Below are 26,755 nucleotides of genomic sequence, written 5' to 3'. Positions count from 1 at the left end.
AGGGGCGGCGGAGGTCTCAGTATGTTTCGTGAGCGCGCGGTGAGTTAGGCGCGCGACCGAGCGGGCGCCTTTAAAAGTGGTTGGCTCGTTCTTAGTGAGTTCTCTTCTTCTTCTTTAGTGCCGTGAGCGCGCACGCTGAGTGAGACGCGTTCCCGACTGTCAACGCTGAAGGGAAGAGGAAAACCGGCCCACTTAGGAAAAAGAGGCCCCGCCCAACTAGCGCCTTATTAGCATAGTCACGCCTTGATTGGCTTTGCTCTCACTGTTCAGTGTGCCAGCTGCTGCGCATGGTCAAAGATGGAGCGGGGCCGAGCATGCGCAATAGTGAGAAAAGGCCAACAGGGTGGCCATGATGGATTTGGGCAACGTTGGCAGGAGGCTCCTGGGAACGCGGCGAGCACCATAAAAAAGTTCCGAGACTCGGGAGAAGCACTTCATGGATGCTATACAGGCATATGCAAAGTTATGCAAATTTCATAAAAGTAAGGATTGATGCCTGGGTTCTTGAAGGAAGCCTAGCTGGCGAACCTGAGCCAGCTGGCAGACCACCTCGTGAGGCAGTGAATGCCCAGCAATGGAAGGGAGAGATTTGGACAGGCATGCAAATAAAAGATGCAATGGTTGGTTTGCTGGGACCCCTTTGTTTTTAACTCCTTAAGGATGAATGCAGTTACAACACCATGCATGTGAAATCGATTTCTTTGCAAAGTTGTGAAAACCTAACTAAAGAGTATTTGTACCAAGGAAAGGGAGGGACTTGGGAGTAGTAAAGGGCTCTGTTCCACAGCAGATAAGGGAAGTAATTACACTCCTTTAAATAGGAAAGCAGAAATGGAGAGAAGCCTTTTTCTTTTGAAATAAGTGAGTCATTAACGTTACCAACAACTAAGAGGAATCAATCCAACAGAAGATCCTGTTTAGAGACTACCCCACAGGAAGAGGGTGAGGAAGAAGGCTGTTCTGTGGCAAAGGGGGGAAACTCCCACGACCCGTAGACTTAAATTGCAGAACCCCAGCATAATCTCAGGGGTCAGAGGTCAGCCCTAAAATGCAGCACCCGGCTGTTGAAACATCACAAACTCTGGAATCGTCTCATGAATTGGAGCTGTAGCACCAAGTGGAGCAGCCTTGCTGGTGCTGCATCACTCCAGTTTGGATCCTGCAGCTTTGGCAGGGATCATGCCCTTTCTCACTGAGCCTTTGTGGTCCTCACCCCACATCTGAACTTGAGATGTGGAAGCAAACAACAACAACAAAAGAAATCCCATGTCGCAAGTGCAAAAGGGAGCAGACAAGCACTTCCCTTTTCTCCTGTAGCCACATGATGTGCTGTTTTCGCATAACCATCAGTCCACATTAGCTACGTCATGCTTTCTAGCTGTGATCTCAGCTGCTACGTGTGTGGACCTAGCCTGGTCTGATCTTCAGGAATTTTGGGGAGTAGAAGATAGCTGCAGAGTGCAGAGTCGTTCCTGAGCCAAACTAGTGGTTCATCTAACCCAGTATTGTCTGCTCTGACTGGCAGCTGCTCTCAAGCATCACAGGATGGATACAGTCATGACATTGGCAACTGTGTGCAGTGTGGGAATTGCCTGCAAACCCTACTTGAGCCTCCCTGAACTTTCTAAACCAGGGATAGACAATGCAGGGCTCTCCTCATGTACCAGACTGTTAGCCATGAGGGCTGCTGCTAGTGTGAATTGTAGTCTAATATCCAGAGGGCACCATGTTGGCTATTCTGAAAGCAGATAGCAGAGATACTAATAGCATCATAGATACTAATAGTAAATTCATTTGCTGAGTGGTAAGCTTTGTACATGCATTTATTCATTATATTTATGTAGCCAAATCCACAACAACCATGCACAAAAGGAAGAAATCGGCAGTCTCGGAGGAACCTGCAGGTTTGCAGAAAAAATGGGGCAAGTAAAAGGGGAAAGATCCTTCCCCCCCAAAAAAAAAACAACCTGTCCAATAATGACTGAATATGATCAGTGGGCATGGGGTGCTGGCTGTTAGAGTGGGGAACTGGGAACAGAATAGAGGACCATAGAAGAAGATGTGGCTGCCTGCATCTGCTTGAACAGGAGCAAACTACATTGCAACATTAATTGTATTATTTTATTACGGATGTGTTTGCTTCCATGGGCTCCTTTGGGAGGAAGGGGAGGCTATTAAATATAATAAATAATAATAACATTTAGTTGTAGGGGCCACTTGAGTGACATATAATAATAAAATGTAGAACTGCAACATGAAGGGATACAACATTTCTCAAAGTAACATAAAAGGCAAAATCATAAGAAACCCTCAACCCTCCCCAAATGATCCCTGCCCCAAAGATCCTCCAATTTAAACTTCAGCAGCGGAAGAGGGGAAGTCAGCAATGCACATGTGGAAATCTTGTTCTATGTACTCGGCCTTCAGTTGTAGATGAGGTTCTGGGTGTCAAAGCTGAGCCAAATGTTTTATGGAGGGAAATGGGTTTGCTCTAAGAAGCTCTGTGCATAAAAGAATTTGGGGCCTATTTGATTCTTACCCCCTTCCCACCCCTTTCTGTTTCTGCAAAAGAAGTTTTGAACATGGGCCTGAAAATCCTCCAACCTCTCTTCTTTCAGGCCAATTGGATGCAATTTTGCGTGTGTCTGCCAAGCTTCCTTTGGTCACCATGGCAGCGAAGAAGGACGGTTGCCTAGCGACACAAGGAGCCCCAACCTGTGCCAGCTGGGATAGGCTTGCCGAAAAGCCAGCGCCTCTTCCCCCTCCTTGCTCATTGGCTGCTTGGAATGACACTCTTGCAAAGAGTGTTTAGTTAACTGCCCACAGATTAACTTGTGAGAACCTGGGAGAAAGGCAGAAGAAACATTTCGCTCCCAGGTATGTTTGCCTCCACCTTTCTCTTCCACCATACAAACAGTTGTTCACTTGTCCACCCAAACAGCAGAGACCACCCTCACTCCGCTGCCAAGAAATGTATGCCTCGTGTAAAAGGATGGCCCTCCGGAATCTCCCCATCAGTACCAGTTCTAAGATCCGGCTCTTTTTTGAACGTCAGGAGTTGGAATGCACCAAAAATATAATGTTTGTTCATCTTCTCCCTTTTGCAGGCTGTGGAGAACGTGCAAGGATGGCCCCCACCAAAAAAGGGAAGGGGAAAAAATCAGCAAAGCAGAAGAAAAACACTGGGCCAGGTAAGGCTTTGTGCAGCATACAGGAGATTCCAGCAGCCCCACGCCTTGCAAATTCCCATTTCCTTGCATCTCTTGGGATTTGAAACTGCTTTTACACACGCCATTGTTTCAACTGCTTTTGTACCTATGCAACTGCTTTTTGTGTTTACCTGCGCAATTGTTTGACGTTTTATATATACAATACTTTTATCTGTCATTGTTTTGTGAAAGCGCTTCAGGTTGCTTCATAGGAAACAATTCATAAATTAAATGAATAATAATAATGGCGCATCAATCAGGAGGTCTCGGTATCAGTGGCAATTAGTACCCAGCCAAAGTCTTTCAATTTCTCTTTCTCTTTCTCTCTTTCCTTCTCTCCGCAGATGAGGAAAAGTACAGAAAAGCAGTGCTGGAGGTTGATACCTTAAAGCAGCACCTTGGTGAGGAGATTTTGTTGATAATGCGCAAGGGCCTTAAGAGGTTACAGCAGAGGCGGCCTTTTTGGAAGGGTCAGGTAGAAGGACTGCCAAGCTTTCTATGCTAATCTTATAGGAAGCTGCCTTATACCACTTCAGAAGGTTGATCCATCTTACTGTCTACATGCTAGGACTTGGAGACCAGGGTTCAAACTCTCACTCAACCTTGAAGCTCACCTTGGAAGCCTGTCACTGCCTCTCAGCCTAGCCTACCTCAAAGGGTTGCTGTGAGGATAAAACAGGGATGGGGAGAACCCTGTACACCACCTCAATTTCTGTGGAGAAAAATGGTGGGATACAAATACAGTACAATACAATACAGTGGTGCCTCGGGTTACATACGCTTCAGGTTACATATGCTTCAGGTTACAGACTCCGCTAACCCAGAAATAGTACCTCGGGTTAAGAACTTTGCTTCAGGATGAGAACAGAAATTGTGCTCCGGCAGCAGCAGGAGTGGTCTTCAGGTTAAGAACAGTTTCAGGTTAAGAACAAATTAAATACTTAACCCGAGGTACCACTGTGCCATGCCTATGTAGGTAACTAAGGATGCATCTTTCCACAATAGTTAATTGAGGTGTGATTTTCATTCTGATTTTCTTATTTTTCAAAAAATGGTTTTTATTGCTTAGTTTTATGTACTATTGTAAACCGCTCTATAGTTACTATGAAATAGCAGTATATAAATATTCATACAGACAAATACAGTGGTACCTCTGGTTATGTACTTAATTCGTTTCGGAGGTCCATTCTTAATCTGAAACTGTTCTCAAACACCACTTTAGCTAATGGGGCCTCCCGCTGCGCCGCCGCACGATTTCTGTTCTCATCTTGAAGCAAAGTTCTTAACCCGAGGTACTTTTTCTGGGTTAGCGGAGTCTGTAACCTGAAGCGTATGTAATCTGAAGTGCATGTAACCCAAGGTACCACTGTAAAGCAAGCCAGTCCACGAAAGGTACCCCTTTTAGCTGTTTTGCCCTCTCCGATAAGGAGATAATTATTTGTACAAAGGATCTGGGGAGCCAAATGAGAAAATAGGCATCGAGCCTCGATTGGATACATTTGCATGTCTGCTGTGTTTATCCTTCTGACCTGCAGTTCTCCGGAGGGATATGGCCAGGCAGGCGATGGCTGACAGTGAAGGACTCAAGCAGAGGCTGCTAGATCTGGAGAAAGAACTGGAGGAGGCTCGAGGGGACAAAAAAGATATTTATGAAGGTGGGGGGCTCTTCCAGATGACCTCTTCATTGAGTATTGTTGTACATGCCCTAAGCTCTGAGCAACAAGACACTCCAGGGATGCTTTCACCTTTCCAGAGTTTGGCTGCCTTGGAATGAAGGCCAATGGAAACATTGGTATCTTTAGGACTTATTGTTTTATTTACACATATGTGCAACTTGATCTTTCCTCCCCTTCAGGTTCTCTGGGAGATTCTCCAAGCCGTAACTTTGGGTCTGGCACACAGCAAGACCAGTCTCTTATGTCTCTAGCTTCCAGCATCAGCCAAAATATATGCATACACAGCACCCCTTGGGCTTTTGTTCTCCCTCCTAGGATGATGTGGCATCCAGCCAGGTGAGGTGGGAAAAGGTCCACCCACTCGTCTCTATGACAGCAGGCAACCTCTTTGGACATGTAAATGGCAGTACTTAACTGGCCAGCCAAGGCCATTACCTTAACAAAGGAACCAGTTTGTTCCTTTGTATTCTCTGTATCCTTTGCATTCTCACAGATACAGGGTCACAGGTCTGGAAGGGACCCACAGGCACCATCTAGACTGAGCTCCTAAACCTATAACAGTACTCACCCTGATTTATTTGTAGGGAGATTAGGTGACGTTGTATCAAAACAAACATTACCCCACACTACCCAGTGCATCTTCCTATCACTTTCCTTATCACAAAACTCTGGTCTTCGGGGGGGGGGGGGGAGTGGGTTTCTTGTGCAAGACTTTCCAATCAACCTGAATTGTGCAACTTGCAATATGCTGCTATGTGACTGAACTCCACCCCCAAATAGTAACTTTCTGAAAGTGCAATGTGTCTGTAGCTGAGTGCCGTGCCCAGACCCTGCAATGAAGAGAAGAGCTTCAACAGAAGATTTGAAGCAGCATTCAAGGGTCAATTTTGACCCTCAAGGGGCTCAGTAAGGTAAAGGGACCCCTGACCATTAGGTCCAGTCGTGGCCGACTCTGGGGTTGCGGCACTCATCTCGCTTTATTAGCCGAGGGAGCCAGCGTACAGCTTCCGGGTCATGTGGCCAGCATGACTAAGCCACTTCTGGCGAACCAGAGCAGCGCACAGAAATGCCGTTTACCTTCCTGCCAGAGTGGTACCTATTTATCTACTTGCGCTTTGATGTGCTTTCGAACTGCTAGGTTGGCAGGAGCAGGGACCGAACAATGGGAGCTCACCCCCTCACGGGGATTCGAACCGCCGACCTTCTGATTGGCAAGTCCTAGGCTGTGGTTTAACCCACAGTGCCACCCGCGTCCCTTAAGGGGCTCAGTAGTTTTGCCTTATTTTGATTTTCCTCTTTGGGCATCAAACCCTTTACTCAGCGGTTCCCTTTCCACTTGATTGATGCAGTTTTGAGATTTTCTGCAAATCAGCAGTATTGCCTTTCCAAGGGGGTCTCTGGCATCTACCTGCCACTTTACTCAGTCTCTAAATGCTACATTCACATGGCCTTGGGGTGTGAGGGATGCTTCCTATTAGTAGGGAGAGGATTGTTCATTTTTCATACCCCAATTATCAGCACATATTCCTGCCCCGCTTAACTCTTTGCTCCATGACTCGTTTTGTTCTCTGTTGCACCTTCATGATGTACAGTGGTACCTTGGTACTCAAACAGCTTGGCTTCTGAACAAATCAGCTCCTGAACGCCGCAAACGCAGAACTGAGTGTTCCAGTTTGCAAACGTTTCTTGGAAGCCAAACATCCAACATGGCTTCTGCGGCTTCCGCTGGAGTGCAGGAAGCTCCTGCAGCCAATTGGAAGCCACACCTTGGTTTTCAAATGGTTTCGGAAGTCGAACGGACTCCCGGAACAGATTAAGTTCGAGAACCAAGGTAGTACATGCCTGTATACATCACTTTCTCTGTCCACTTCATTAATCGGATGTGGGCAGAAGTTCATGACGCAGTAAGCCAGTTGGTCTTTGCAAGACACTTCCTCAGGAAAATGCAATCACAGGATGTTGGCTTTGAAAAGTTCAGATGAAGGTAGCGTTTCCCTCCGCAGCTAACACTGTGGTATATAATTCTGCACACAGACCCTTTGCGACTCTTATCTGCTCCCCCCCCCCCCTGCCCGGCAAAACTTCTCTTGTAAGCACATAGAGGCAAGATATTTCTTTTCCTGTTTACCTTCTGTTACACCAGATAGACTTGATGCTACAAATCAGGGGTGGAGAACCTGCCTCCCCCCCAAGAGGTTTCCCATCATCACCCATCATCCTTAGCCATTAGCCATATTGACTGGGGCTGATGCAAGTGGCAATCCAACAATGTCTGGAGGTTCCTCCATCCTGGCTTTAAATCTTAGGCCTGTTAATGAAGGGCAAAGGTGTTGGGTGGAACGATCATTTCCTTCTCCCATCTTGCGTTCCAGAGATGATCCGGAAGTACCAGCAGCTTCAGCACCAGACTGATACCCGGATCCATCGCTTAGAAGCAGAGACGCAGAACTTGCAAGCACAACTTGGTATTTCGCGCACGCGCACACCCACACACCCACCCCCTTGGTCTTGGAGATGATCACACATGGTATGGTTGTAGCAACTGTTCTTTGCCCATGTTCATCTTTCAGTTAAGGACTTTGAGGGGAAACAAGTTAAAAAGTGATACTCTTCTTTTGCAAACACACACTCTCTTTTTGCACCTGGAACCTGGGGTAGGGGGGTGGAGGGAGGATGAATCTTAACCCTCCAAACCTTGAGATGGAAATCAGTTTGCCTAATTCTGTTATAAGCCCTTCTAAGCTTGCGTTAAGGGAATACATTCTGGCACATTTTGCTACAGGTGAAGTTGGAGTATAAGGCCACTTAAAAGCAGTAGAAAATAGATGTTCTCAAGCCCCATCACATGCCATCCCCCAAACTTCTGTTCTGAGATATTTGTCGCCTTCTACCTTAGGAACATAAGGAACGGCCTTATAACAAGTCAGACCACTGATCCATCGAGCTCAGCATTGCTACACTTACTGGCAGCAGCTCTCCAGAGCTTCAGGCAGGGCTCTCTCCTAGCAAAACCTGGAGATGCCGGGGATTGACTATGGGGGCTTTTGTGTGCGAAGTCGGAGCTCCACCACTTAGCCTTGGAAGGTCATCTCTGTGCTTTTTGTTCCCATACATATTTGTCTCCTCTTTCTCCTTGCCCAACACTTTCTGCCCTGCAGCTGCCTGCCAAGGTGATCTGCTACAAAGCCAGCTGGACCAGGCAAGGATGCTGGAAGAGAAGGACAAGGCCGTGGCCGAGATGCAGCGCAAGGTTGACGAGATGGAGACAGAATATGAAAAAATCCTGCATGTGAGTTTGGGTGGGTGGCGGGTCACAGGTTGCAAAGAAGAGATAATGGGTTCAGCATGTGGGCCATTATCTAAAGCTCAGGGAGAGAGAGGGAGTGTCTTATTCCCACAGGTGTGAGTCTCTAGGTGCCATGCATCCCTTCTGTGGCTCAAGGCCTGCTTTCAAACACAGAGACTGTAGGGTAGTGCCTCTTTGATCTGTTACCAGCTATTGAAATAGAGCCACCTTTTAGAAATAAAATGGTAAAAAATAATAATGGTTTGCTCTGAAACATGCCCGATGAAGTGTTCTGTGCAACTCAGAAGCCTGCTTCCAGCATTCTGAGTGTCGTTGTGTCCAAACATGAAATTCTTGGGTACGTATTCTCACTGTTCTGCAGCAGCAGCAGCTGTTCAGTCATGTGCAGATACAGAACTGGAAAGATGCCACACTTTGGGTCGCCATCCCTTGGTGCCACATGCACCCCTCACCCTGCCTCTGACTTCCCCTTTCCGCAGGGTAGCCTGGACTGCGTCCTCTCCAAACTGCAAAGTGCTAAGCTCACCTGGGAGAAGGAAGCTACTGTCATCCACATGGACTATAAGCACCAGCTGAAGGACTTTGGTCTTAATCCATTGTACATCTGAAGGGAGAGGTCATCAGAGCATGGGCCACCCAGCTCCTACCTAATCCTCAACTCGGTTTGATATTGTGACTTAAGCTGCTATCAGCCCCCAAATGTGGAGGAAGAATAAAGAGTGTGTCTGAGCGCATGCAGAGTGCCTTTCTGTGACTAACCTTTTCTGATGTAGTGGGGGAAGGTCTACCCTTAGCAGCAGTCATTCTGAACAGAGGTTAATTTTAACACGAATCTTCTGTTCACAAAGTCACACCCCAAAGCAGGCAAAAAAGACAGTCTCTTGTTTGATTCTTGCAGGGTTCTTCCTCTAATCAGCATGCCTTGCTTTGAGACCACAGCCTGCTTGTCCAAATCCACAGGGAGCATTTTCAGGGGTTGGAGAGACAGATTGCTCAACAAGGCAGTAGTGCGACGGGGAAAAGCCAGGCCTATGAGGGAGAGAGGCTCAAACTGCAGTGCTAGCATTTGTGCAGCTGTGCTCACTTCTGCCACAAACAGGAGTTCAGCTCCCTGCCGAGCCAGGCTGAAGTTGTGCTCGGTGATAATGGCCTGGCAGCTTCTAGAATGCATGGCTCAATGCATCTTGGCCCTGTGTACAAAAGAAAGAGAATGCTGATCAAACCTAACCTATGATTTGAAGGCTGGGATGTGCTTAAAAAGAGTGGTGAGAAATAGCTGGTCCCAGGTGATTAGGCACAAAAAGCTTGGGGGAGGCACAAAGTTAATGCCATTTTCAGTCTGACAGTATACACTCCAAACGGCCTGCATAATTGTGTTGTGGGAAGACAAGCTAGCTAGAAATGTTTGTATGGTTATTGCAGGGTTGACGTAGGATGCCAATGTACATTTGTGAGAGCCAGCACAGAGGCTGGTCTGCCATGAGACGGGACAGGGAGGGCTCCCCCTTTGGCAACAGCTTTTCACTGAGAGATGGGCAGCTAAGAGTGAGGCAAAGAGGAAGGTGTCTTCTGCAAGCTCAAAACAGGCAGGGGCTGTGCAAGAAGCGCTGAAGAACAGTACGTGCACCTTAATTCTTGTAACCTAGGTGGATCATGAGTCCTAAAAGGTAAAGGTACCCCTGACCATTAGGTCCAGTCACGGATGACTCTGGGGTTGCGGCGCTCATCTCACTGTATAGGCTGAGGGAGCCGGCGTTTGTCTGCAGACAGCTTTTGGGTCATGTGGCCAGCATGACTAAGCCGCTTCTGGCGAACCACAGCAGCACATGGAAACGCCGTTTACCTTCCCGCTGGAGCAGTACCTATTTATCTACTTGCACTTTGACGTGCTTTCAAACTGCTAGGTTGGCAGGAGCAGGGACTGAGCAATGGAAGCTCACCCTGTCATGGGGATTCGAACCGCCAACCTTCTGATCGGCAAGCCCTAGGCTCTGTGGTTTAGACCTAGAGTCCTAGGGAGTGTCTAATCTGTTGTTTTCCTTTTCTTTCCATTTATCATTTCTCCAAACTTAAGTTTAGTATGCATCATTTTGCAAATTCTCCTTTTAAGAGTCCTCACCAGCATTTTAGTGCAAATTTATCCCAATATACACAATTCTGCGTGCAAAGTACACATTTTTGAAAGCAGTATTTCCTTAACATGACACATTTTTGTACGTTATGTTTACTAATATAGGCATTTCTAGCCATGTGCACTTTGCCCTAGTATATGCATTTTTGAACACATTACTTGGCTGGAGAGTAGCATTGCAAAATTTGGATGTGTGGGTTTCAAAAGATGGCTGTGTTTTCAGTTTGTGAATTGTTTCAGAAAGCGCAAATTAGATTGAAACAAATGCAAACTGAATTAATTTCTCCCCCCATTCCTAATCATGAATCAAGCAGCACCTCCCATCTCTGCCATGCTTCTCAGACAGATAAGGCCTTTTTTCATCACAGGAGTTCCCTATTAAGTGATAAGTGTTCCATATTTAAAACCGGTAGCCCTGAACTCCAGAACCAGTTTGCATATACAGTCGTACCTTGGATCCCGAATGCCTTGCAACTCGGAATGTTTTGGCTCTGGAACGCTGCAAACCTGGAAGTGGGTGTTCTGGTTTGCAAATGCTCTTTGGAACCCGAATGTCTGAGCTTCCAATTGCATGCAGGAAGCTCCTGCAGCCAATTGGAAGCCACACCTTGGTTGTTGAACGTTTTCGGAAGTTGAACAGACTTCTAGAATGGATTCCGTTCGACAACCAGGGTACAACTGTATATTACTTTAGACCAGGCACCCCCAAACTAACAGGACCAGTGGTCAGGTATGATAGGAATTGTAGTCCCAAAACATCTGGAGGGCCAAGTTTGGAGATGCCTGCTTTAGATCGAAGTTGGGGGGAAATTATTAGATGGTTCTCCCAACACAAAGATCATGCTTTTTGAAAGCTGGATATTAAAAAGAGGGATTCTAGTCTGTCTTTCTTAGAATCACAGAATCAGTGGAAGGGATCACGAGGTCCAAACCGCTGTGATGCAGGAATCTTTTTGCCCAATATGAGGCGTATACCCATGACCCTGAGATTAAGTGTCTCATGCTCTACTCGACTGAGCTATGGATAAACTTGTTGTGTGAATAGTTTAGCTAGCTTTTGCCGACATGGTGCCCTCTAGATGATTTTGACCACAGCCCCTGCCCCATCTGAAGGGCACTCAATTGCTGATTTATTCACTAAAGGAACCATACATTGTCCTTTCTGGGGCAGTCAGGAGTTTCCAGTTGCTGCTGGGAGAGAGGGAGAACAATATTCTAGCTTCCTGACTGGTGTGTCCTTCGAGCTTTCCATGACACTTGTGGTGATGATGAGGAGGAGGCTCAAAATGATATCTTTAATTATGTGGCCCCACCACTTGAAGCGGTACAGTCCAGAAACAATATTACCACGTGATCCACACTCTTTGCAGCGCAAAAGGCGGAAAAGGTTTAACTGAGGTGTTCAAAATGGCTGTTACCTCTTTTGCATCATTACCTCTTTTGCGAAGGCTGGCAAGCTGCTGTCAGACTGCTCCGGATGCAGTCTGTTCTCATGGGGTTTCGTTCTGAGGTGACAGAGGCAGGGTGTGAAGGCAGCGTTGCTATTTTCCTGGGGCATGCTGGGAGAGGGAGAGGCATGGACGATGTGCAAGCCCAAGGGGGGTTCATGGTCATCATAGAAAAGGAGAGGAGATAACCCAACCTGGGAAAGTGAAAAGAGACCGCAAATATCACGATTAGCGTATTGTCAGCAAACCCAACAGAACCCTTCTGATGCATGGAAGGTGCTCACATTACCGTTTGACACCCGAAAATGACTTAGGACCCAAGAAAGATATGAAACACTTGTCTCCATTCCTACAGACCCCCTCAAGTGTTAAGACCTCCAGGAGGGTGGGGTGCTCTCTTGCCAGTTCGGCTATTGACAGAAGTGCAGGGAGTGGCTGCCCAGGAGAAGGTTTTTACTCCATAGGTAAAGGTAAAGGGACCCCTGACCATTAGGTCCAGTTGTGACCAACTCTGGGGTTGCGGCGCTTATCTCGCTTTACTGGCCAAGGGAGCCGGTGTACAGCTTCCAGGTCATGTGGCCAGCATGACTAAGCCGCTTCTGGCGAACCAGAGCAGCGCACGGAAACGCCGTTTACCTTCCCGCTGGAGCGGTACCTATTTATCTACTTGCACTTTGATGTGCTTTCGAACTGCTACGTTGGCAGGAGCAGGGACCAATCAATGGGAGCTCACCCCGTCGCAGGGATTCGAACCGCCGACCTTCTGATCAGCAAGTCCTAGGCTCTGTGGTTTAACCCACAGCGCCACCCACATCCTTTTTTACTCCATGGCTGCCCCTAAATTATGGAATTCCCTCTCCTCAGAGGTGCATCTTCTTTGCTGCATAGATTTTGCTATATGCTGAAGATGTACCTTTTTACCATGGCCTGTGACTGCTAACTCACCTCTTTTCTGCTGAGTATATACTTCTCTGCTCCATTTTGGATGATTTTGATTGTTTTATAATCCTGATGGTTTTATCTATTTGCATAACTATAGTGGTACCTTGGTTTACGAACAGTCCTGTTTACAAACTATTCGGTTTATGAACTCTGCGAAACTGGAAGTAGTGTTCAAGTTAGCGAACTTTACCTCTGTCTACGAATGGAATCCAAATGGTGGAAGGGCACCAGCGGCGGGAAGCCTCATTAGGGAAGGCGTGCCTTGGTTTAAGAATGGATTTGGTTTAAGAACGGACTTCAGGAATGGATTAAGTTCATAAACCAAGATACCACTGTATATGTTACATTGTTGTAACCCGATGTGGGAATTTATGAAGAAGGACACCTAAGAAATGCATATCTAAATACAATTAACTTCTAAGCTTTTATATATTTATGTTTATATTTATATTTATATTTATATTTATATTTATATTTATATTTGAATGTTACAGAATCATGGAAGGAAACCAACTTATCCTCTTTCCCACCCCACCATGGACCAAGACAAAGGACCCAAACCATTCCTGATAGTACACAAATGGCATGTGCAACATCAGCCACTGCCAACCTGGTGCCCTCCAGATGTTAGGGAGTACCACTCCCATAAGCTCCAGCATCATAAAGTCATTCTGGCTGGGGCTGATGGGAGTTGTAGTCCAAAACTTCTGGAAGGCACCAGGTTGGCAGTGGCTGTGCTAGGTGCTCTGAGATATAAAGTATGTAGGTACACAACTCCATTGTCTTAGTTTTATGCCAGTTTAACTGTCATGGCTTCCACCAAAGAATCCTGGGAGATGTAGTTTTTAGCCCAAGTGCAGAGAATTATCAAGCCTCCAAATCTGTAGATCACCGAGGGAGATCTATTCAGCTAGTTTCTCTGCAGTGTGCAGGTGATCAGAGATATGGAAGGGAATCCCACCTCAGAGCATCTTCGCCCAATTCATTAACTTTATTATTGTATGATAGCTTTGGCCCATTGTGTAAGTTCATTATAAATGGTTATCTTTGCCCCAAGAAGTTTGTGGCCTTTACGGTAGAGGGGAAACCTTTCTATAGGATCCCATCGCAATCTCCTTGGTGCTCTCTCATTCTGCTGCCATACCGAGTCGTAGAACTTGCTTCCTTCTGCGTCAATAACCAACAGGGTCACCCGGCTGCTGTCGGCACGTATCCTCAGCACCACCTCCTGGTGGTCCAGGTCCTCAGTGCCCTCGCCGTTCACAGCCAGGAGACGGTCGCCATCTCTCATCCCTGCCTTCTCAGCTGGCAACCTGGATTCGACCTCCCTCAGAAACTGACCTGCAAGTCATAGATGCGCAAGACGAAAGCAGCGGTGTTGATTATCCCAGTGGTTGCACCTTGCTTCCTTTATAAGCATTTTACATGTGTGCGTGTTGGTGTTGACCTTTAAAGCCCTAAATGGCCTCGGTCCAGTATACCTGAAGGAATGTCTCCACCCCCATCGTTCTGCCCGGACGCTGAGGTCCAGCGCCAAGGGCCTTCTGGCGGTTCCCTCATTGCGAGAAGCAAAGCTACAGGGAACCAGGCAGAGGGCCTTCTCGGTAGTGGCGCCCGCCCTGTGGAACGCCCTCCCATCAGATGTCAAAGTGATAAACAACTACCTGACATTCAGAAGACATCTGAAGGCAGCCCTGTTCAGGGAAGTTTTTAATGTGTGACATTTTAGTGTATTTTTGGTCTCTGTGGAAGCCATCCAGGGTGGCTGGGGAAACCCAGCCAGATGGACGGGGTACAAATAATAAATTATTATTATTATTATTATTATTATTATTATTATTATTATTATTATTATTAATGCTCCTCCAGTGAAATCGCCATAAGTGAATAAGCAAAGCTCTCTTCTGTCCTATTTGCTAGAGGACAAGGAGCTGCAGTTCAGTGAAAGAGCGAAATGCAGAAGTTCGCAGGTTCATCCCTGGCACCTCCATGTAGATCTGGAAAAGCCTCAGTCTTAAACCGTGGAGAGCTGCTATCTATCAGTGTAGACTACCATTAGGACTGACCAGGCCAGGGACCTATTTAGTTCCAGCACTGGTCCTAATTTGGCATACGAGGACATTTTTCCTAAGCCACACAGCCCTGGTTTGGCCTCTGTTAAGATGGTGCATGAGGGACGCAGGTGGCGCTGTGGGTTAAAGCCTCAGCGCCTAGGACTTGCTGATCGAAAGGTCGGCGGTTCGAATCCCTGCGGCGGGGTGCGCTCCCGCTGCTCGGTCCCAGCGCCTGTCAACCTAGCAGTTCGAAAGCACCTCCGGGTGCAAGTAGATAAATAGGGACCGCTTACCAGCGGGAAGGTAAACGGCGTTTCCGTGTGCGGTTCTGGCTTGCCAGAGCAGCGATGTCACGCTGGCCACGTGACCCGGAAGTGTCTCCGGACAGCGCTGGCCCCTGGCCTCTTAAGTGAGATGGGCGCACAACCCCAGAGTCTGTCAAGACTGGCCCGTACGGGCAGGGGTACCTTTACCTTTACCTTTTAAGATGGTGCATAAAATTTTTTTACACAAAATTCCATTAAGTTTGTCCTGAATGGGTGTTTTTTTTTAAAAAAAAAACAACCCAAAAAATCAACAACAACCCAAAGATGCAAAACATCCAAATGATATGTGTGAAGTTAAATAGATGACTGGCAGTAAGAGGAGTTGCTTAACCCTGCCCCCTCCCCCGCATTTGAATATTCAAAACGTATTTATTTATCAAGGCTTATATACTGCTGAAGCATCAAAATCTTCAAGCAGTTTATATAATAATAATAAATAATAAATTTTATTTATATCCCACCCTCCCCAGCCGAAGCCGGGCTCAGGGCGGCTAACAACAATAAAATAGTACAACATTCTAATTTTATAATTTCATTATAAAATTAATTCAAATCAAATTGATGGCAACCATTAGGCTAAAGTTCTGTGAAGACTGCCAAAGGAGGGAGTCAGGCTGTGCCCTAACCAAAGGCCTAGTGGAACAGCTCTGTCTTGCAGGCCCTGCGGAAAGATGTCAAGTCCTGCAGGGCCCTAGTCTCTTGTGACAGAGCATTCCACCAGATTGGAGCCACAGCCGAAAAAGCCCTGATCCTAGTTGAGGCCATCCTAACCTCTCTGTGGCCTGGGACCTCCAAGATGTTTTTGTTTGAAGGCCATAAGTTCCTCTGTGGGACATACCAGGAGAGGCGGTCCCGTAGGTATGAGGGTCCTAGGCTGTACACATCTGGGTGGGCTTGCTTAAACAAAACAAAAAAAGAGTCCATTGGTGGACCCTGAAAACAGTGCAGCGAAGGGCCCTGCCTAATTTCAAGGGGCAGGGAGGTCCAGTGCAGCCATGGTGAAATATCGATTCCTTGCAAATGCAGAATGAACATTGTCTGTTTCCTCTCAAATCATCCCTTCAAAGTACAGGGCGGAAAATATTGGCTCCTTTTTTTCTTTTCTTCAGGGAGAAATGCAGCTGGGTGGGAGGAAACGTTTTGTCTGGATGAAAGGGGGAAAGCTCGAGCAGTCCTCTGTCTTACCTCAAAGTCACCTACTTTGCTCTCAAATTTAAATACCGTGGAGCGACTCTGGCTCTTTTCCAGGCAAGGGGCCTCACCTCTTTCTCCTGAGCAACGTTTTTCTTCTTTCAGCAAGAATCCGTATCCGTCTTGGCCTCTCACCATCTGCAGCTTCCTCACCTCAAAAGGAACCCAGGAAGCATCAGCCATGGCTGCTGTGACCTTAACGCCGCGTTGCCGGTAAAACTCCTCTGATTTGGCATCGATCACCAGCAGCCCCATTGGGTTGTTGCTGTGCTTGATCTGGAATCGAAAATTTGGGTAGGTAAGCCAAACCCAGGGAGGATACAGTGCGCTGCTGGAGAGTTTTCCCTCTAGCTAGGATTGAAATAGGATTTGAATTATGGTGCTGGAGGAGACTCTTGAGAGTCCCATGGACTGCAAGAAGATCAAACCTCTCCATTCTTAAGGAAATCAGCCCTGAGTGCTCATTGGAAGGACAGACCATGAAGCTGAGGCTCCAGTACTTTGGCCACCTCATGAGAAGAGAAGACTCCCTGGAAAAGACCCTGAAGTTGGGAAAGATGGAGGGCACAAGGCGAAGGGTACGACAGAGAACGAGATGGTTGGACAGTGTTCTCGAAGCTACCAGCATGAGTTTGACCAAATTGCGGGAGGCAGTGGAAGACAGGAGAGCCTGGCGTGCTCTGGTCCATGGGGTCATGAAGAGTCGGACACAACGACTAAACAACAACAACAACAAAGGATTGAAATTATCAGGTTGGAGGGACCTTCTATAGAAAGGTGTTCCTGGATGTGACCTGGTTCCCAAGTTGTTCAGTCAGTTGGCAAAAGCCAACATTTCTGTCATCGAGTGACAGCCCTGGTACCTTTTTGTGAAGGTGTGCAAGAGTCCAATTCTCCACACAAGCACCGTTGAGCTCCAGGAGCCACGAACCATCTGGCACCCCTGCCTTGTGAGCTGGCCCGTCCTCTGGCACAGACAGTCGGAATGTGCCCTTCACACCTGCAAAGCAAAAGATACGAAAACAGGAGCATGAGAGGGAAAAAACTAGCATTTATCGGCCTCTTTTTGCCTTCACCTACTCCAGTGTTTCCCAAACTTCGGTCCCCAGCTGTTTTCGAACTACAACTCTCATCATCCCTAGCTGGCAAGACCAGTGGTCAGGGGTGAAGGTTGACAAAGACAAAATGTGAATCTCAAGATGTTGGGTCCTCCTTTTTTCTCAGGGAGAAACGCAGCTGGGTGGGAGGAAACATATTGTCTGGATGAAAGGGGTAAAGCTTGAGCAGTCCTCTGTCTTACCTCAAAGGCACCTACCTTGCTCTCAAAATTAAATACCATGGAGCAAAGTTTGACACCCTGTTGTCCATGTTGATTTTCACTACCAGTGAAATCAAAATCTTGCCAATGTTTCCATCTGCTTACAGTGGTCTCTTATATAACTTATAATTTTTTTTCATCAGTTTGGTTTGCCATTCCACTCTGGTAGGGACCTTATGGTTTGATATAAAAGTCAGAGGTTGGAAGAAGATGCAGTTTTAAATGTTTAAAATGGGAATCCATGGAAGGGGAAGGTGGAAGTCCTGAGATTTGGAGAAATCTCTGCATATGGATACATATTTGGTTTTTTATAACTTTGTATTGATAAAATCAAATAAAATTATTTCAAAAAGAAGAAGTTTGCCACCTTGGATTTAGAACAATGAAAGGGGATGAAGTATTCCAAATTGGGTGGGAGGCATAATTATGTGTCAAAAATGCTGAGTTCAGTTATAAATTGTATTATTCCACCTTTTCTTTTAGTGATTCGTATAGGGTTTTTAAATTAAAAAATAGTGATAGTTACTGTTGTGATGGAAAAAAATACATATTGCAACAGTGTATTGTTTTAAACATATTTTCAGTGATGTTCCACTTTTTACTATTTTGTGCAACTGATGGTCTTTAAATATTAGTCTGTTTGGTGAAGTGTCGACCTTACAGACTCAAAACTGGTTTTGAAGCGCTCTCATCTTTGCAGGGTGTTCTGGGGGACCAAGAATCTCAAACAGAGATTTCAAAGGAACTTTACAAAAACTACAGTTCTCAGGAATCTTTTTTTTTGGGGGGGGGGAGGGACCGCAACCGTTAATTAAATTGATTTAAACCCTGATGATAAGTTTGTTCTGTAAACATACCCTTAGAATCAAGTTTGGGAACAGTTTCCTGCAGTGGGTATTTATTTTCCCCACTCAGTAACAGCAATCTCTTTGTTCTTCCGCTCCCTTCAATTATCCCTTGCAATAAAAAGTAATAACAAATAATATCCCTTGCAATAAATGTCAAATTTCAATCTGGGCAGCAGAATAAACAACGGGGCGGGGACAGTGTGTGCAAACTGTCTTGGATTTGCACAGTGTAATCTGATGGTAAAATTCTGCTTTTCCTCATGACAGAATTTGGTTACTCATGGTGAAAAACGCAACGAACCGCAGTGTGGGTTTCACTACCTTCTGGAGCTGAGACACTGAAGCCGAAGCCACTTTGGTCCTTGTTGATGCAGCACAGCCGTGGCCTGTTGTGATGGGGCAAGAGCTGGCCAAGGTCCCGGTCGAGGGCTTTTGCCAACTCGTAGGATGTCCCATCCAAGACAGTGAGAGAGACTTGCTTCCCACTGCTCTTGATCTTCCAAACCACCTGCCAAGAAAGAGGGCAAGAGCCTCAAAACAGAGACTCATAACAGCAGAACTCCTGGGCATCCAACAAAGCTGAGTGTTGCAAAGACAGATAAAAGGAATTCCTTCTCCACACAGTGCATAGTTAAACTATGGAACTCACTTCTGCAGGAGGCAGGGATTTGAAAGGTTTAAAAGAGGATCAGACAAATTCATAGAGACTACCAGAATACCTATGCTCTGAACATGCAGTCAGAGGCTTCTGAATGCCAGTTCCTGGAAACCACAGGATGGGAAAACTGCTCCTGTGCTCTCATTCTGCTTGAGGTTTTTCCATAGGCTGAGAGAACAGGACGCTGGACTAGATAGGCTGTTCTTATTGTTATGTACTGAAGTTCTCACCCCAGGCCAGCAGGGGGATACTGTAGATAGTTATGCAAATAAGGGATCGAAAGTGACGTTCAGTGATTGGATAGTTTTAGAAAATTGTTACAGTTACATTGTACTGGAGCTCTATATAAGCAGGCTGACTGAATCCTTCAGTTCAGTTCTGTCCTGGCCTGTGAATAAACAAGAGCTGTTTGAAAAATCGCTGTGTCGTCTGATATGTTCACCCACAACTTAACACTTAGGGTCATAAGTTCTTAATGAGCAGTGACCCCCAAATTTCCTCCTACCCCAGGACCACGTGAAAATTGTTAAGGGCCTTGATGGCTTGCATAACGATTTTTCTTCCTGTTGCAGCAATTGCGATGCACTGTGCTAGGTGCTGGATGGTTTTAATTTGCATTTTTATCACTCCTTTGATTTCTTGCGTCACATTCTATTGTATTGCTATGTGAATTCTATGGGGGGGGGGAAAGCCCACCTCAAATGGGAAACAGGGAGCCACCACTCCCAGCCAAACCTCACCCTGAAGTGCTCCAGGCCTTCGACATAAGCCCCGTTCACCTCTAAGATCCGGTCTCCATCTTGCAGGCCTCTGCGGTGAGCCAGACCCCCCGGCGTCACCTGTCGCACGATGTGCCCTTTGCTGCCCGCCTCCTGCCGTAGCCAGAACCCAAAGCTCTCCCCGTCCTCTTTCTTCAGGAAGCAGAAGCGCACCAGAGCACCTCCCTCTGGCTCTGTGGGAAACAAGATCAGAGGCCGACCCTGCAAACCCGGGGTCCCCAACGCAGCACTTGTAGGCACAGAAACAGACACAGCTCTGCACCCACCACAGCCTTCTGACATTGCCCGATTTTTAATTTTAATTGGATTTTTTGGCTTGTTGATCTGGAAGGTCACCTGCTTCTGCTCCTGCTTCTCTCTTTCTCTCTCTCCCCCCCCCTCTGCTTTAGGGTGTAAGTAGATGTTTTGACTTGTGTGCACCAGCTAATGACATCCTTCCCATCTAGGTTGACCCAGACCTTTACATCACTTAAATGCAGCCTTCCTGCCCCCCAACCCCACCTGGGAAACAGGGAGCCACCACTCCCAGCCAAACCTCACCCTGAAATGCTCCAGGCCTGGATGTTTGGATAAAACCCATATCTAAACAGGGAAGGCCCGGGACAAGACTGGGACAGGGGTGCCATTTTTTTAAATTTTATTATTATTATTATTATTATTATTATTATTATTAATTTTTTATTTATATCCTGCCCTCCCCAGCCAAAGCTGGGCTCAGAGCAGCTAACAACAATAAAAGTAACACAGCATTCTAAAATCAATTCATTCTAAAATCAATTCAAATCAAATTAATGGCAACCATTGGGCTAGAGTTCTGTGAGGATTACCAAAGGAGGGGTCAGACTGTGCCTTGGCCAAAAGCAGGTAAGCCCCACCCCACATAATCACATGGCACACACACACATGGCACACACACACACCATTTGAATTTCAATGCTCATCAACTGGGGAGGGAGCTGTCCACTCTAATATTTTATGGGGGAGGGTGAAGAGACTTTGTCCCCTATGAGTGGCTCCTATGGATAGGGAAAATATCATGTGTATACATTAATGAGGAGACAGAGCAGTGTGAAGCCACATTTTTTTTCAGTGTGGACAAGCCCTGGGTGGCGATATTGTTTCTGAAAAGTTTTTTTGGCTGTGGAACAGGCATTTTGTGGTGTGTGTGAGACAATCCCTTGGTTGTCGAACGTACCAAAGAGCAGGCGTTGCCACACTCAAAGATGCAAATGATGTAGAATTATTGTAAATCATGCTCATTTCCCTCCCACCCCGAACAGTGATAGTTAATTGTTTTTTGTGTTTGTTTTTCGTAAATAAATAAACACAGTTTGGCTAAGTGCAAATTAAGTAGATTCACATCAAAATGCGTGCCCCACTGAATGTGCTATTTGCAGGGCGAGGTGGTAAAGAGCCATCGGGTCCCTGAGGTGGAAAGGGAAGCAAGCCTCCCACTTTGCAAGCACCAAGAGAGAAACAGCTGGTCCTTCCTCTGCCACCCACGCAGCAGCCCCAGATGTCGCTCCCCATTGTTACCAGAATCCTCTGCCAGTGACAGGGCTGGGTTATCGATCCCATCTCTGGGGTTAAATTCAAATTTCCTGTAACACCAAGAAGGAGAAGGAAGTGTCAGCCACAGCTGGGAGGCAGTCACGGGTTCTCAGGCTCCTGAGAACCTACGTCAGGAAAAGGCAATCCAATCAGCCTTGGCAACCCATTCGCAGCCTGCATTTTTAATACGTTTCATGAGTGGGTTAAATTTAAACATGTTTGTGCTTGCCCCAAACCTCAGTACAGGAGCGTTTGGCTGTGTGCTTCCAGTTTCAACCCACCAGGCTAATCTGATTGTGTAAAGTGCTCTCCCGTGTGTGTGTGTGTGCCCTCGACCCGCTGTCCAAGGGATGCCAGGAATGCCCACTCGTTTTCAGTGGAGTAGCTCAACTTGGCACTTACATAGTTGACTCTGCAGTGTCCCTGGGCCCTGCAAAAAAGAAAGATTTGGGGGTTAATGAAATGCATCATACTCACTCCTGAAAGGCAGATACCCTCCTTCGTCCCAAAGGGTTGCATATCCTCTTCCCCTTTGATGAAGATACATATGTTTTACTTTTAGGAGTAACTCAGGGTAGATACATCTTTCCATTTACTCCAGCTCCAGTGCGTTCCAACTATGGTGAAGCCAAGGACACAGCCCATAGATATCTTGTAGGATCTTGGAACATGCTCATGTTCAATGTAAAGGTAAAGGGACCCCTGACCATTAGGTCCAGTCGTGACTGACTCTGGGGTTGCGGCGCTCATCTCGCTTTATTGGCCAAGGGAGCCAGCGCACAGCTTCCAGGTCATGTGGCCAGCATGACTAAGCCACTTCTGGGGAACCGGAGCAGCGCACGGAAATGCCGTTTACCTTCCCGCTGGAGCGGTACCTATTTATCTACTTGCACTTTGATGTACTTTTGAACTGCTAGGTTGGCAGGAGCTGGAACTGAGCAACGGGAGCTCACCCCGTTGCGGGGATTCGAACCGCCGACCTTCTGATCAGCAAGTCCTAGGCTCTGTGGTTTAACCCACAGCGCCACCTGCGTCCCCCATGTTCAATGTGCTTTCCCTCAAACCTGCAAGCCACATTTGTAGTTGCCATGTGTACCGCTGAAACAGCCATTGCACATGTGTTCATGAGAGATCATAGCCCCCCACCCCAAATGCACATCTTTTGGGGATGCAATCTTGCAGGAGCAGGATCCCTCTCCTCTAAAAAGGGATGTCCTGCTTAAATCAGGACAGTCGAGGGGTATGGACCACTGGTTTAAAGTGACACGATATTGCTTTAAATGCGTAGTGCAGATGGGGCCCATGCTAGAGATGGTGAAGTTGGAGCCTGCAAATGTCATTTGATTCCAACATCCCTGGGAGGGGAGACGGTGTGGCTTTCCCCCTGGCCTGAGCAGTCACATGAAGAAGCCTACGAGCCCAGAAGCCATATCACAAGTGAAAGAGGATATGGTTGCAGCTTCTCCTTACTGGTTTCTCTTCTGCAAGTTCCTCGTTGCTACCCTGCCCCCCGACTTGCCATGAGAGGAAAATGAAAATTCTCCTGCTGGCTCAGCCTTTTACCAACTGGCAGTCCACCAGGCAATTGGGGCTGCAACTCGCAGTAACCCCAGGCAGAAACATAGGGCTGTGATGGCGGGGACTGATGGGGGTTGTAGACCCACAGGTCTGGTGGGCAACAGGTTGGGGAAAACTGAGCCAATTTGTGGAGGGATGGAAAGGAAAGAAGTAAGGCTGAGAACTGGCAGCTAGACAGTGACCAGTTCTGTGCCTTTCTTTATAGTGCAGACTTGGGAGTTGGCCACCCCAGTACTGATTTTGCAGTCCTGATTCCCAGTCCTGGAAGAGTCATCCCTCAGAAGATGTGGAAGAATGAGGAAGAAAGAGGAAGGGTGTGCGTGTGTTTTGAGCATTTATAGAGTGTTGTTCTTCAGCTGTGGTTAAGCACAGTCAAAGGCAAACTATTTGAATTTTCAATTAACAGGGCATGGGGAGCAATTCTGGCCACACAGTTGCAGCGGATTGGAAGCTCTTGCACAAGCAATCTTCTGCTTCTCCAAAAGGTAAGACTTAGTAAGATAATGAAAGTGATAGGAAAATACACCGGAAGGTGGGGGTAGCACTTGTTTCGATGCAACGTCATCTAACCGCAAAGAAATAAGAATGAATACTCAACCGATAGGTTGTCCTAAAGCAACCTTAAACAGAGAGACAAGATTCCAAGCAAAAGTCCAAAGGTGAGATGTGAGAGACGTACGTATCTCTAAACTCAAATGGCAAATCCAAGCAGTGGGTTGTCTTAAGAGCATTTGCCACAGTTAACGTTTGATGCTTCAGAGTTAATATAGTAAGACATTCGTCCCCTGCTTTTCAAATACAGTGGTACCTCGGGTTAAGAACTTAATTCGTTCTGGAGGTCTGTTCTTAACCTGAAACTGTACTTAACCTGAAGCACCACTTTAGCTAATGGTGCCTCCTGATGCCGCTGTGCCGCCGCGCAATTTCTGTTCTCATCCTGAAGCAAAGTTCTTAACCCGAGGTAATATTTCTGGGTTAGCGGAGTCTGTAACCTAAAGCGTATGTAACCCAAGGTACCACTGTAAAGAGAAAGTGGGTATAAAGGAGGACAAGTACAGCGGACTTGCCTTCTCTCTCACTCTCTGGCTGTGTACACACCATACTTTTAAAGCACATTTAAAGCACACACATCCCAAGAATCCCAGGAACTGCAGTTTGTTGTTAAGGTTGCTTGGAATTGTGGCTCTGTGAGGGGTAAACTACAGCTACAAGGATTCCTTCTGGGCTGTGTGTGCGCTTTAAATATATGCATCTTCTCTCCCCCCCCCCCCACATCTTGCAAAGGCACCCGTGCTTTGCCTTAAAGAAAGTGAGGAGCATCATGACCTGGGAATACCCCAATGGAGAAAGCTCCACCTGTAGAACTGCAGCTGCTAAAGGCACAGGAGTCTGCTAGAGCAAAAGGGCAGCACCATGGTGTTTGTTTTTTTGGTCTCTCTATCCTGCGAACAGAAGCCAGGAGGACCACACACAGTCACAACCCCATCTACCTTTTGAGCTGAGTCGTCGCCGGTGCTTCTTCGTAGCCACCAATGCCATCGAAATGCTCCGTCTTAAAGGAGTGTCCCAATTTGCACAATGTGGGTGTAAAGTAGGACATTGATCTCTTGTACAGTGGAAGCAGCTGTTCACACACGGAAGCCTCACTCAAGAGAGAAAGCATTAGTTTATCATGGTGGCCAACAGTCCCATTGGTTAAGATGCTGCCTGCTTACCTCCCTGTTGGGACAACCACCCCCACCCCAGTGCCCATGAAAACGCTACACATCCCTTTCTTGGGGAACCCAAAGCTACCACTTGAAGGGTGCCCCCCAACCAGCCACCTCTGTCAGCTCACCTTCCTTCTGCTTCAGGACTGCTTGAGTGTGTGAAGGTCCAAGGTCCAGCCTGAAGTGGCAAGTGAAACTGGGGACCCCGCCTTTTTAAAGAGATCACCGGAGTTTAATGTTTAAACGGGGCAGGAGTCTTCACTGCAACTGTGCTTACTTACTTCCACCTCTTCTCAGGAGCTGACCAAGGAGAGGAAAGCTATTCTTTCATTCCTGGGGAGTTGTTGGGAGGGGGGGACCCAAACATTTCCAGGCTGTTGATATTTTCAGGTGTCGTTCAGTGCCGCACTGGCAAATCCAGGTTGCACAATTGAAGTTGACCTCACGCTCTTCAACGCAACACTCTCACTTCCCTCCAAAACCAGCCTTTTTGCTATAAGGGTGGCGGAATGGCCTGGAAAGCGTGGAATAACAATTGCTTGGGGTAATGTGTACTATAGCTTTAAGGCACATCCAGAGTGCATCTTTTCCCTCAAGGAATTCTGGGCACCATAGTTTGCCCTTCACAGAGTTACAATTCCCAGCAACCTATAACAAACCATAATGCCCAGAATTCTTTGAGGGAAGGAACATGCTTTGAATGTGCTAGCAAGATAGATAGATAGATAGATAGATAGATAGATGGATGGATGGATAGATAGATAGATAGGCCACCAATGACACTTAATTATCTGGGGGATGCCAAGAAAGCAAATACCTCTGGTTCTGCAAGCTATATATGTAGCAAAGGATGAGCACACAGCACATGCTCAGAGGACCTGGTTTTCTTTGTTTTTTACCATTACACATTGATCGCGCGCCACCCTGTCCTTTTGATAGGGCTGTGAATAAGCGTGATTAGTAAAATATATAAGCAACAATCAACATGTTCCAGGGCAGGTTTCATTTCCCTTACAGATTTCCAGATCTGTGCACAGCCTGGGAGTCATTCTGGACTCACAGCTATTCATGGAGGCGCAGGTCAGTTCTGTGTCCATGGCAGCTGTTTATCAGCTCCATCTGGTATGCAGGCTGAGACCCTACTTGCCTGCAGACTGTCTCGCCAGAGTGGTGCATGCTCTAGTTATCTCTCGCTTGGACTACTGCAATGCGCTCTATGTGGGGCTACCTTTGAAGGTGACCCGGAAACTACAACTAAGCCAGAATGCAGCAGCTAGACTGGTGACCAGGAGTGGCCACCAAGACCATATAACACAGGTCTTGAAAGACCTACACTGGCTCCCAGTACGTTTCCGAGCACAATTCAAAGTGTTGGTGCTGACCTTTAAAGCCCTAAACGGCCTCGGTCTAGTATACCTGAAGGAGCATCTCCACCCCCATCGTTCTGCCTGGACCTGTGGAATGCCCTCCCATCAGATGTCAAGGAAATAAACAACTACCAAACTTTTAGAAGACGTCTGAAGGCAGCCTTGTTTAGGGAAGCTTTTAATGTTTAATAGGTTTTGTATTTTAATATTCTGTTGGAAGCCACCCAGAGTGGCTGGGGAAACCCAGCCAGATGGGCGGGGTATTAATAATAATAATAATAATAATCTTTAGCTTACAGTTGCTTTGTAGCATAGAATAATATTATAATTTCACATCGTGTTGTTTACTTCTTACAAATCTTTTAACAAGAGGGGATTAAAAGAATTGCTTGAATTGCTTGAATTTTATTTTATTTTAATGAAAAAATCTTTTAGATCTTTTTACTGCCTGGAGCCCAATAGGATTGGGGTGGGGAATTTAAGTTTAAACAAATGAGGCTACTTTCCTACGGATACTTACATGGGGGTAAACCCAACTGAACAAAGTGGCACTTCTTGAGTGAACGTATGCACAAGAGCAGTCTTGCAAAAGTCTAGCTCAGGGGAACCTTTGACCCTCCAGATGTTGCTGAACTACAACTCCCAACACCCATAGTCATTGGC

At 46.7% G+C, this 26,755-nt stretch overlaps 2 protein-coding genes across 8 annotated transcripts; one reads left to right on the top strand and one right to left on the bottom strand.

The window, feature by feature from the left end:
* The first annotated feature begins 24 nt into the window (after nucleotides 1-24).
* On the top strand, nucleotides 25-8,926 carry DRC12 (dynein regulatory complex subunit 12 homolog). Of its 3 annotated transcripts, XM_083714145.1 has the most exons (8): nucleotides 27-482; nucleotides 2,619-2,877; nucleotides 3,108-3,191; nucleotides 3,554-3,610; nucleotides 4,745-4,864; nucleotides 7,258-7,350; nucleotides 8,044-8,174; nucleotides 8,672-8,926. In XM_083714145.1, exons 3-8 carry the CDS (start codon nucleotides 3,128-3,130, stop codon nucleotides 8,798-8,800), a joined length of 594 nt encoding a protein of 197 aa, XP_083570271.1. In that variant the 5' UTR covers nucleotides 27-482; nucleotides 2,619-2,877; nucleotides 3,108-3,127; the 3' UTR covers nucleotides 8,801-8,926. The 3 variants fall into 3 exon arrangements, with proteins under 3 accessions (XP_083570272.1, XP_083570271.1, XP_083570270.1); XM_083714146.1 differs by lacking the exon at nucleotides 7,258-7,350 and having other exon boundaries at nucleotides 25-482; XM_083714144.1 differs by lacking the exons at nucleotides 27-482; nucleotides 2,619-2,877 and having other exon boundaries at nucleotides 2,957-3,191.
* Nucleotides 5,003-24,911, bottom strand: NHERF4 (NHERF family PDZ scaffold protein 4). Of its 5 annotated transcripts, none has more exons than XM_083714085.1 (11): nucleotides 24,854-24,911; nucleotides 24,507-24,662; nucleotides 21,841-21,868; nucleotides 21,424-21,488; nucleotides 19,849-20,060; nucleotides 18,772-18,958; nucleotides 17,148-17,284; nucleotides 16,356-16,560; nucleotides 13,858-14,054; nucleotides 11,759-11,965; nucleotides 5,003-9,382 (listed from the first exon to the last, which is right to left on the bottom strand). In XM_083714085.1, exons 2-11 carry the CDS (start codon nucleotides 24,553-24,555, stop codon nucleotides 9,353-9,355), a joined length of 1,317 nt encoding a protein of 438 aa, XP_083570211.1. In that variant the 5' UTR covers nucleotides 24,556-24,662; nucleotides 24,854-24,911; the 3' UTR covers nucleotides 5,003-9,352. The 5 variants fall into 5 exon arrangements, with proteins under 5 accessions (XP_083570211.1, XP_083570212.1, XP_083570213.1 ...); XM_083714086.1 differs by having other exon boundaries at nucleotides 24,507-24,658; nucleotides 24,854-24,905; XM_083714087.1 differs by having other exon boundaries at nucleotides 9,069-9,382; nucleotides 11,742-11,965; nucleotides 19,888-20,060; nucleotides 24,854-24,884.
* Between the last annotated feature and the right edge of the window lie 1,844 nt (nucleotides 24,912-26,755).

The sequence above is a fragment of the Podarcis gaigeae genome, assembly GCF_964106915.1.
Source record: "Podarcis gaigeae genome assembly, chromosome: 15".
Taxonomy (NCBI): domain Eukaryota; kingdom Metazoa; phylum Chordata; class Lepidosauria; order Squamata; family Lacertidae; genus Podarcis; species Podarcis gaigeae.
The sequence above is the reverse complement of the archived record's forward strand: the minus strand, read 5'-3'. Positions and strand labels throughout refer to the sequence as shown.

Excerpts from the sequence above, each read along its gene's own strand:
- DRC12 (XM_083714144.1), top strand. The coding sequence starts at position 2,972 with ATGTATGCCTCGTGTAAAAGGATGGCCCTCCGGAATCTCCCCATCAGT. Across the intron at positions 4,865-7,257 it reads CAAAAAAGATATTTATGAAG|AGATGATCCGGAAGTACCAG; the intron begins GTGGGGGGCTCT and ends CTTGCGTTCCAG. Across the intron at positions 8,175-8,671 it reads AATATGAAAAAATCCTGCAT|GGTAGCCTGGACTGCGTCCT; the intron begins GTGAGTTTGGGT and ends CCCTTTCCGCAG.
- NHERF4 (XM_083714083.1), bottom strand. The coding sequence starts at position 24,555 with ATGGCATTGGTGGCTACGAAGAAGCACCGGCGACGACTCAGCTCAAAA. Across the intron at positions 20,061-21,423 it reads GTCACTGGCAGAGGATTCTG|AGCCAGAGGGAGGTGCTCTG; the intron begins GTAACAATGGGG and ends TGTTTCCCACAG. Across the intron at positions 17,285-18,771 it reads CAGTGTCTCAGCTCCAGAAG|GTGTGAAGGGCACATTCCGA; the intron begins GTAGTGAAACCC and ends TTTGCTTTGCAG.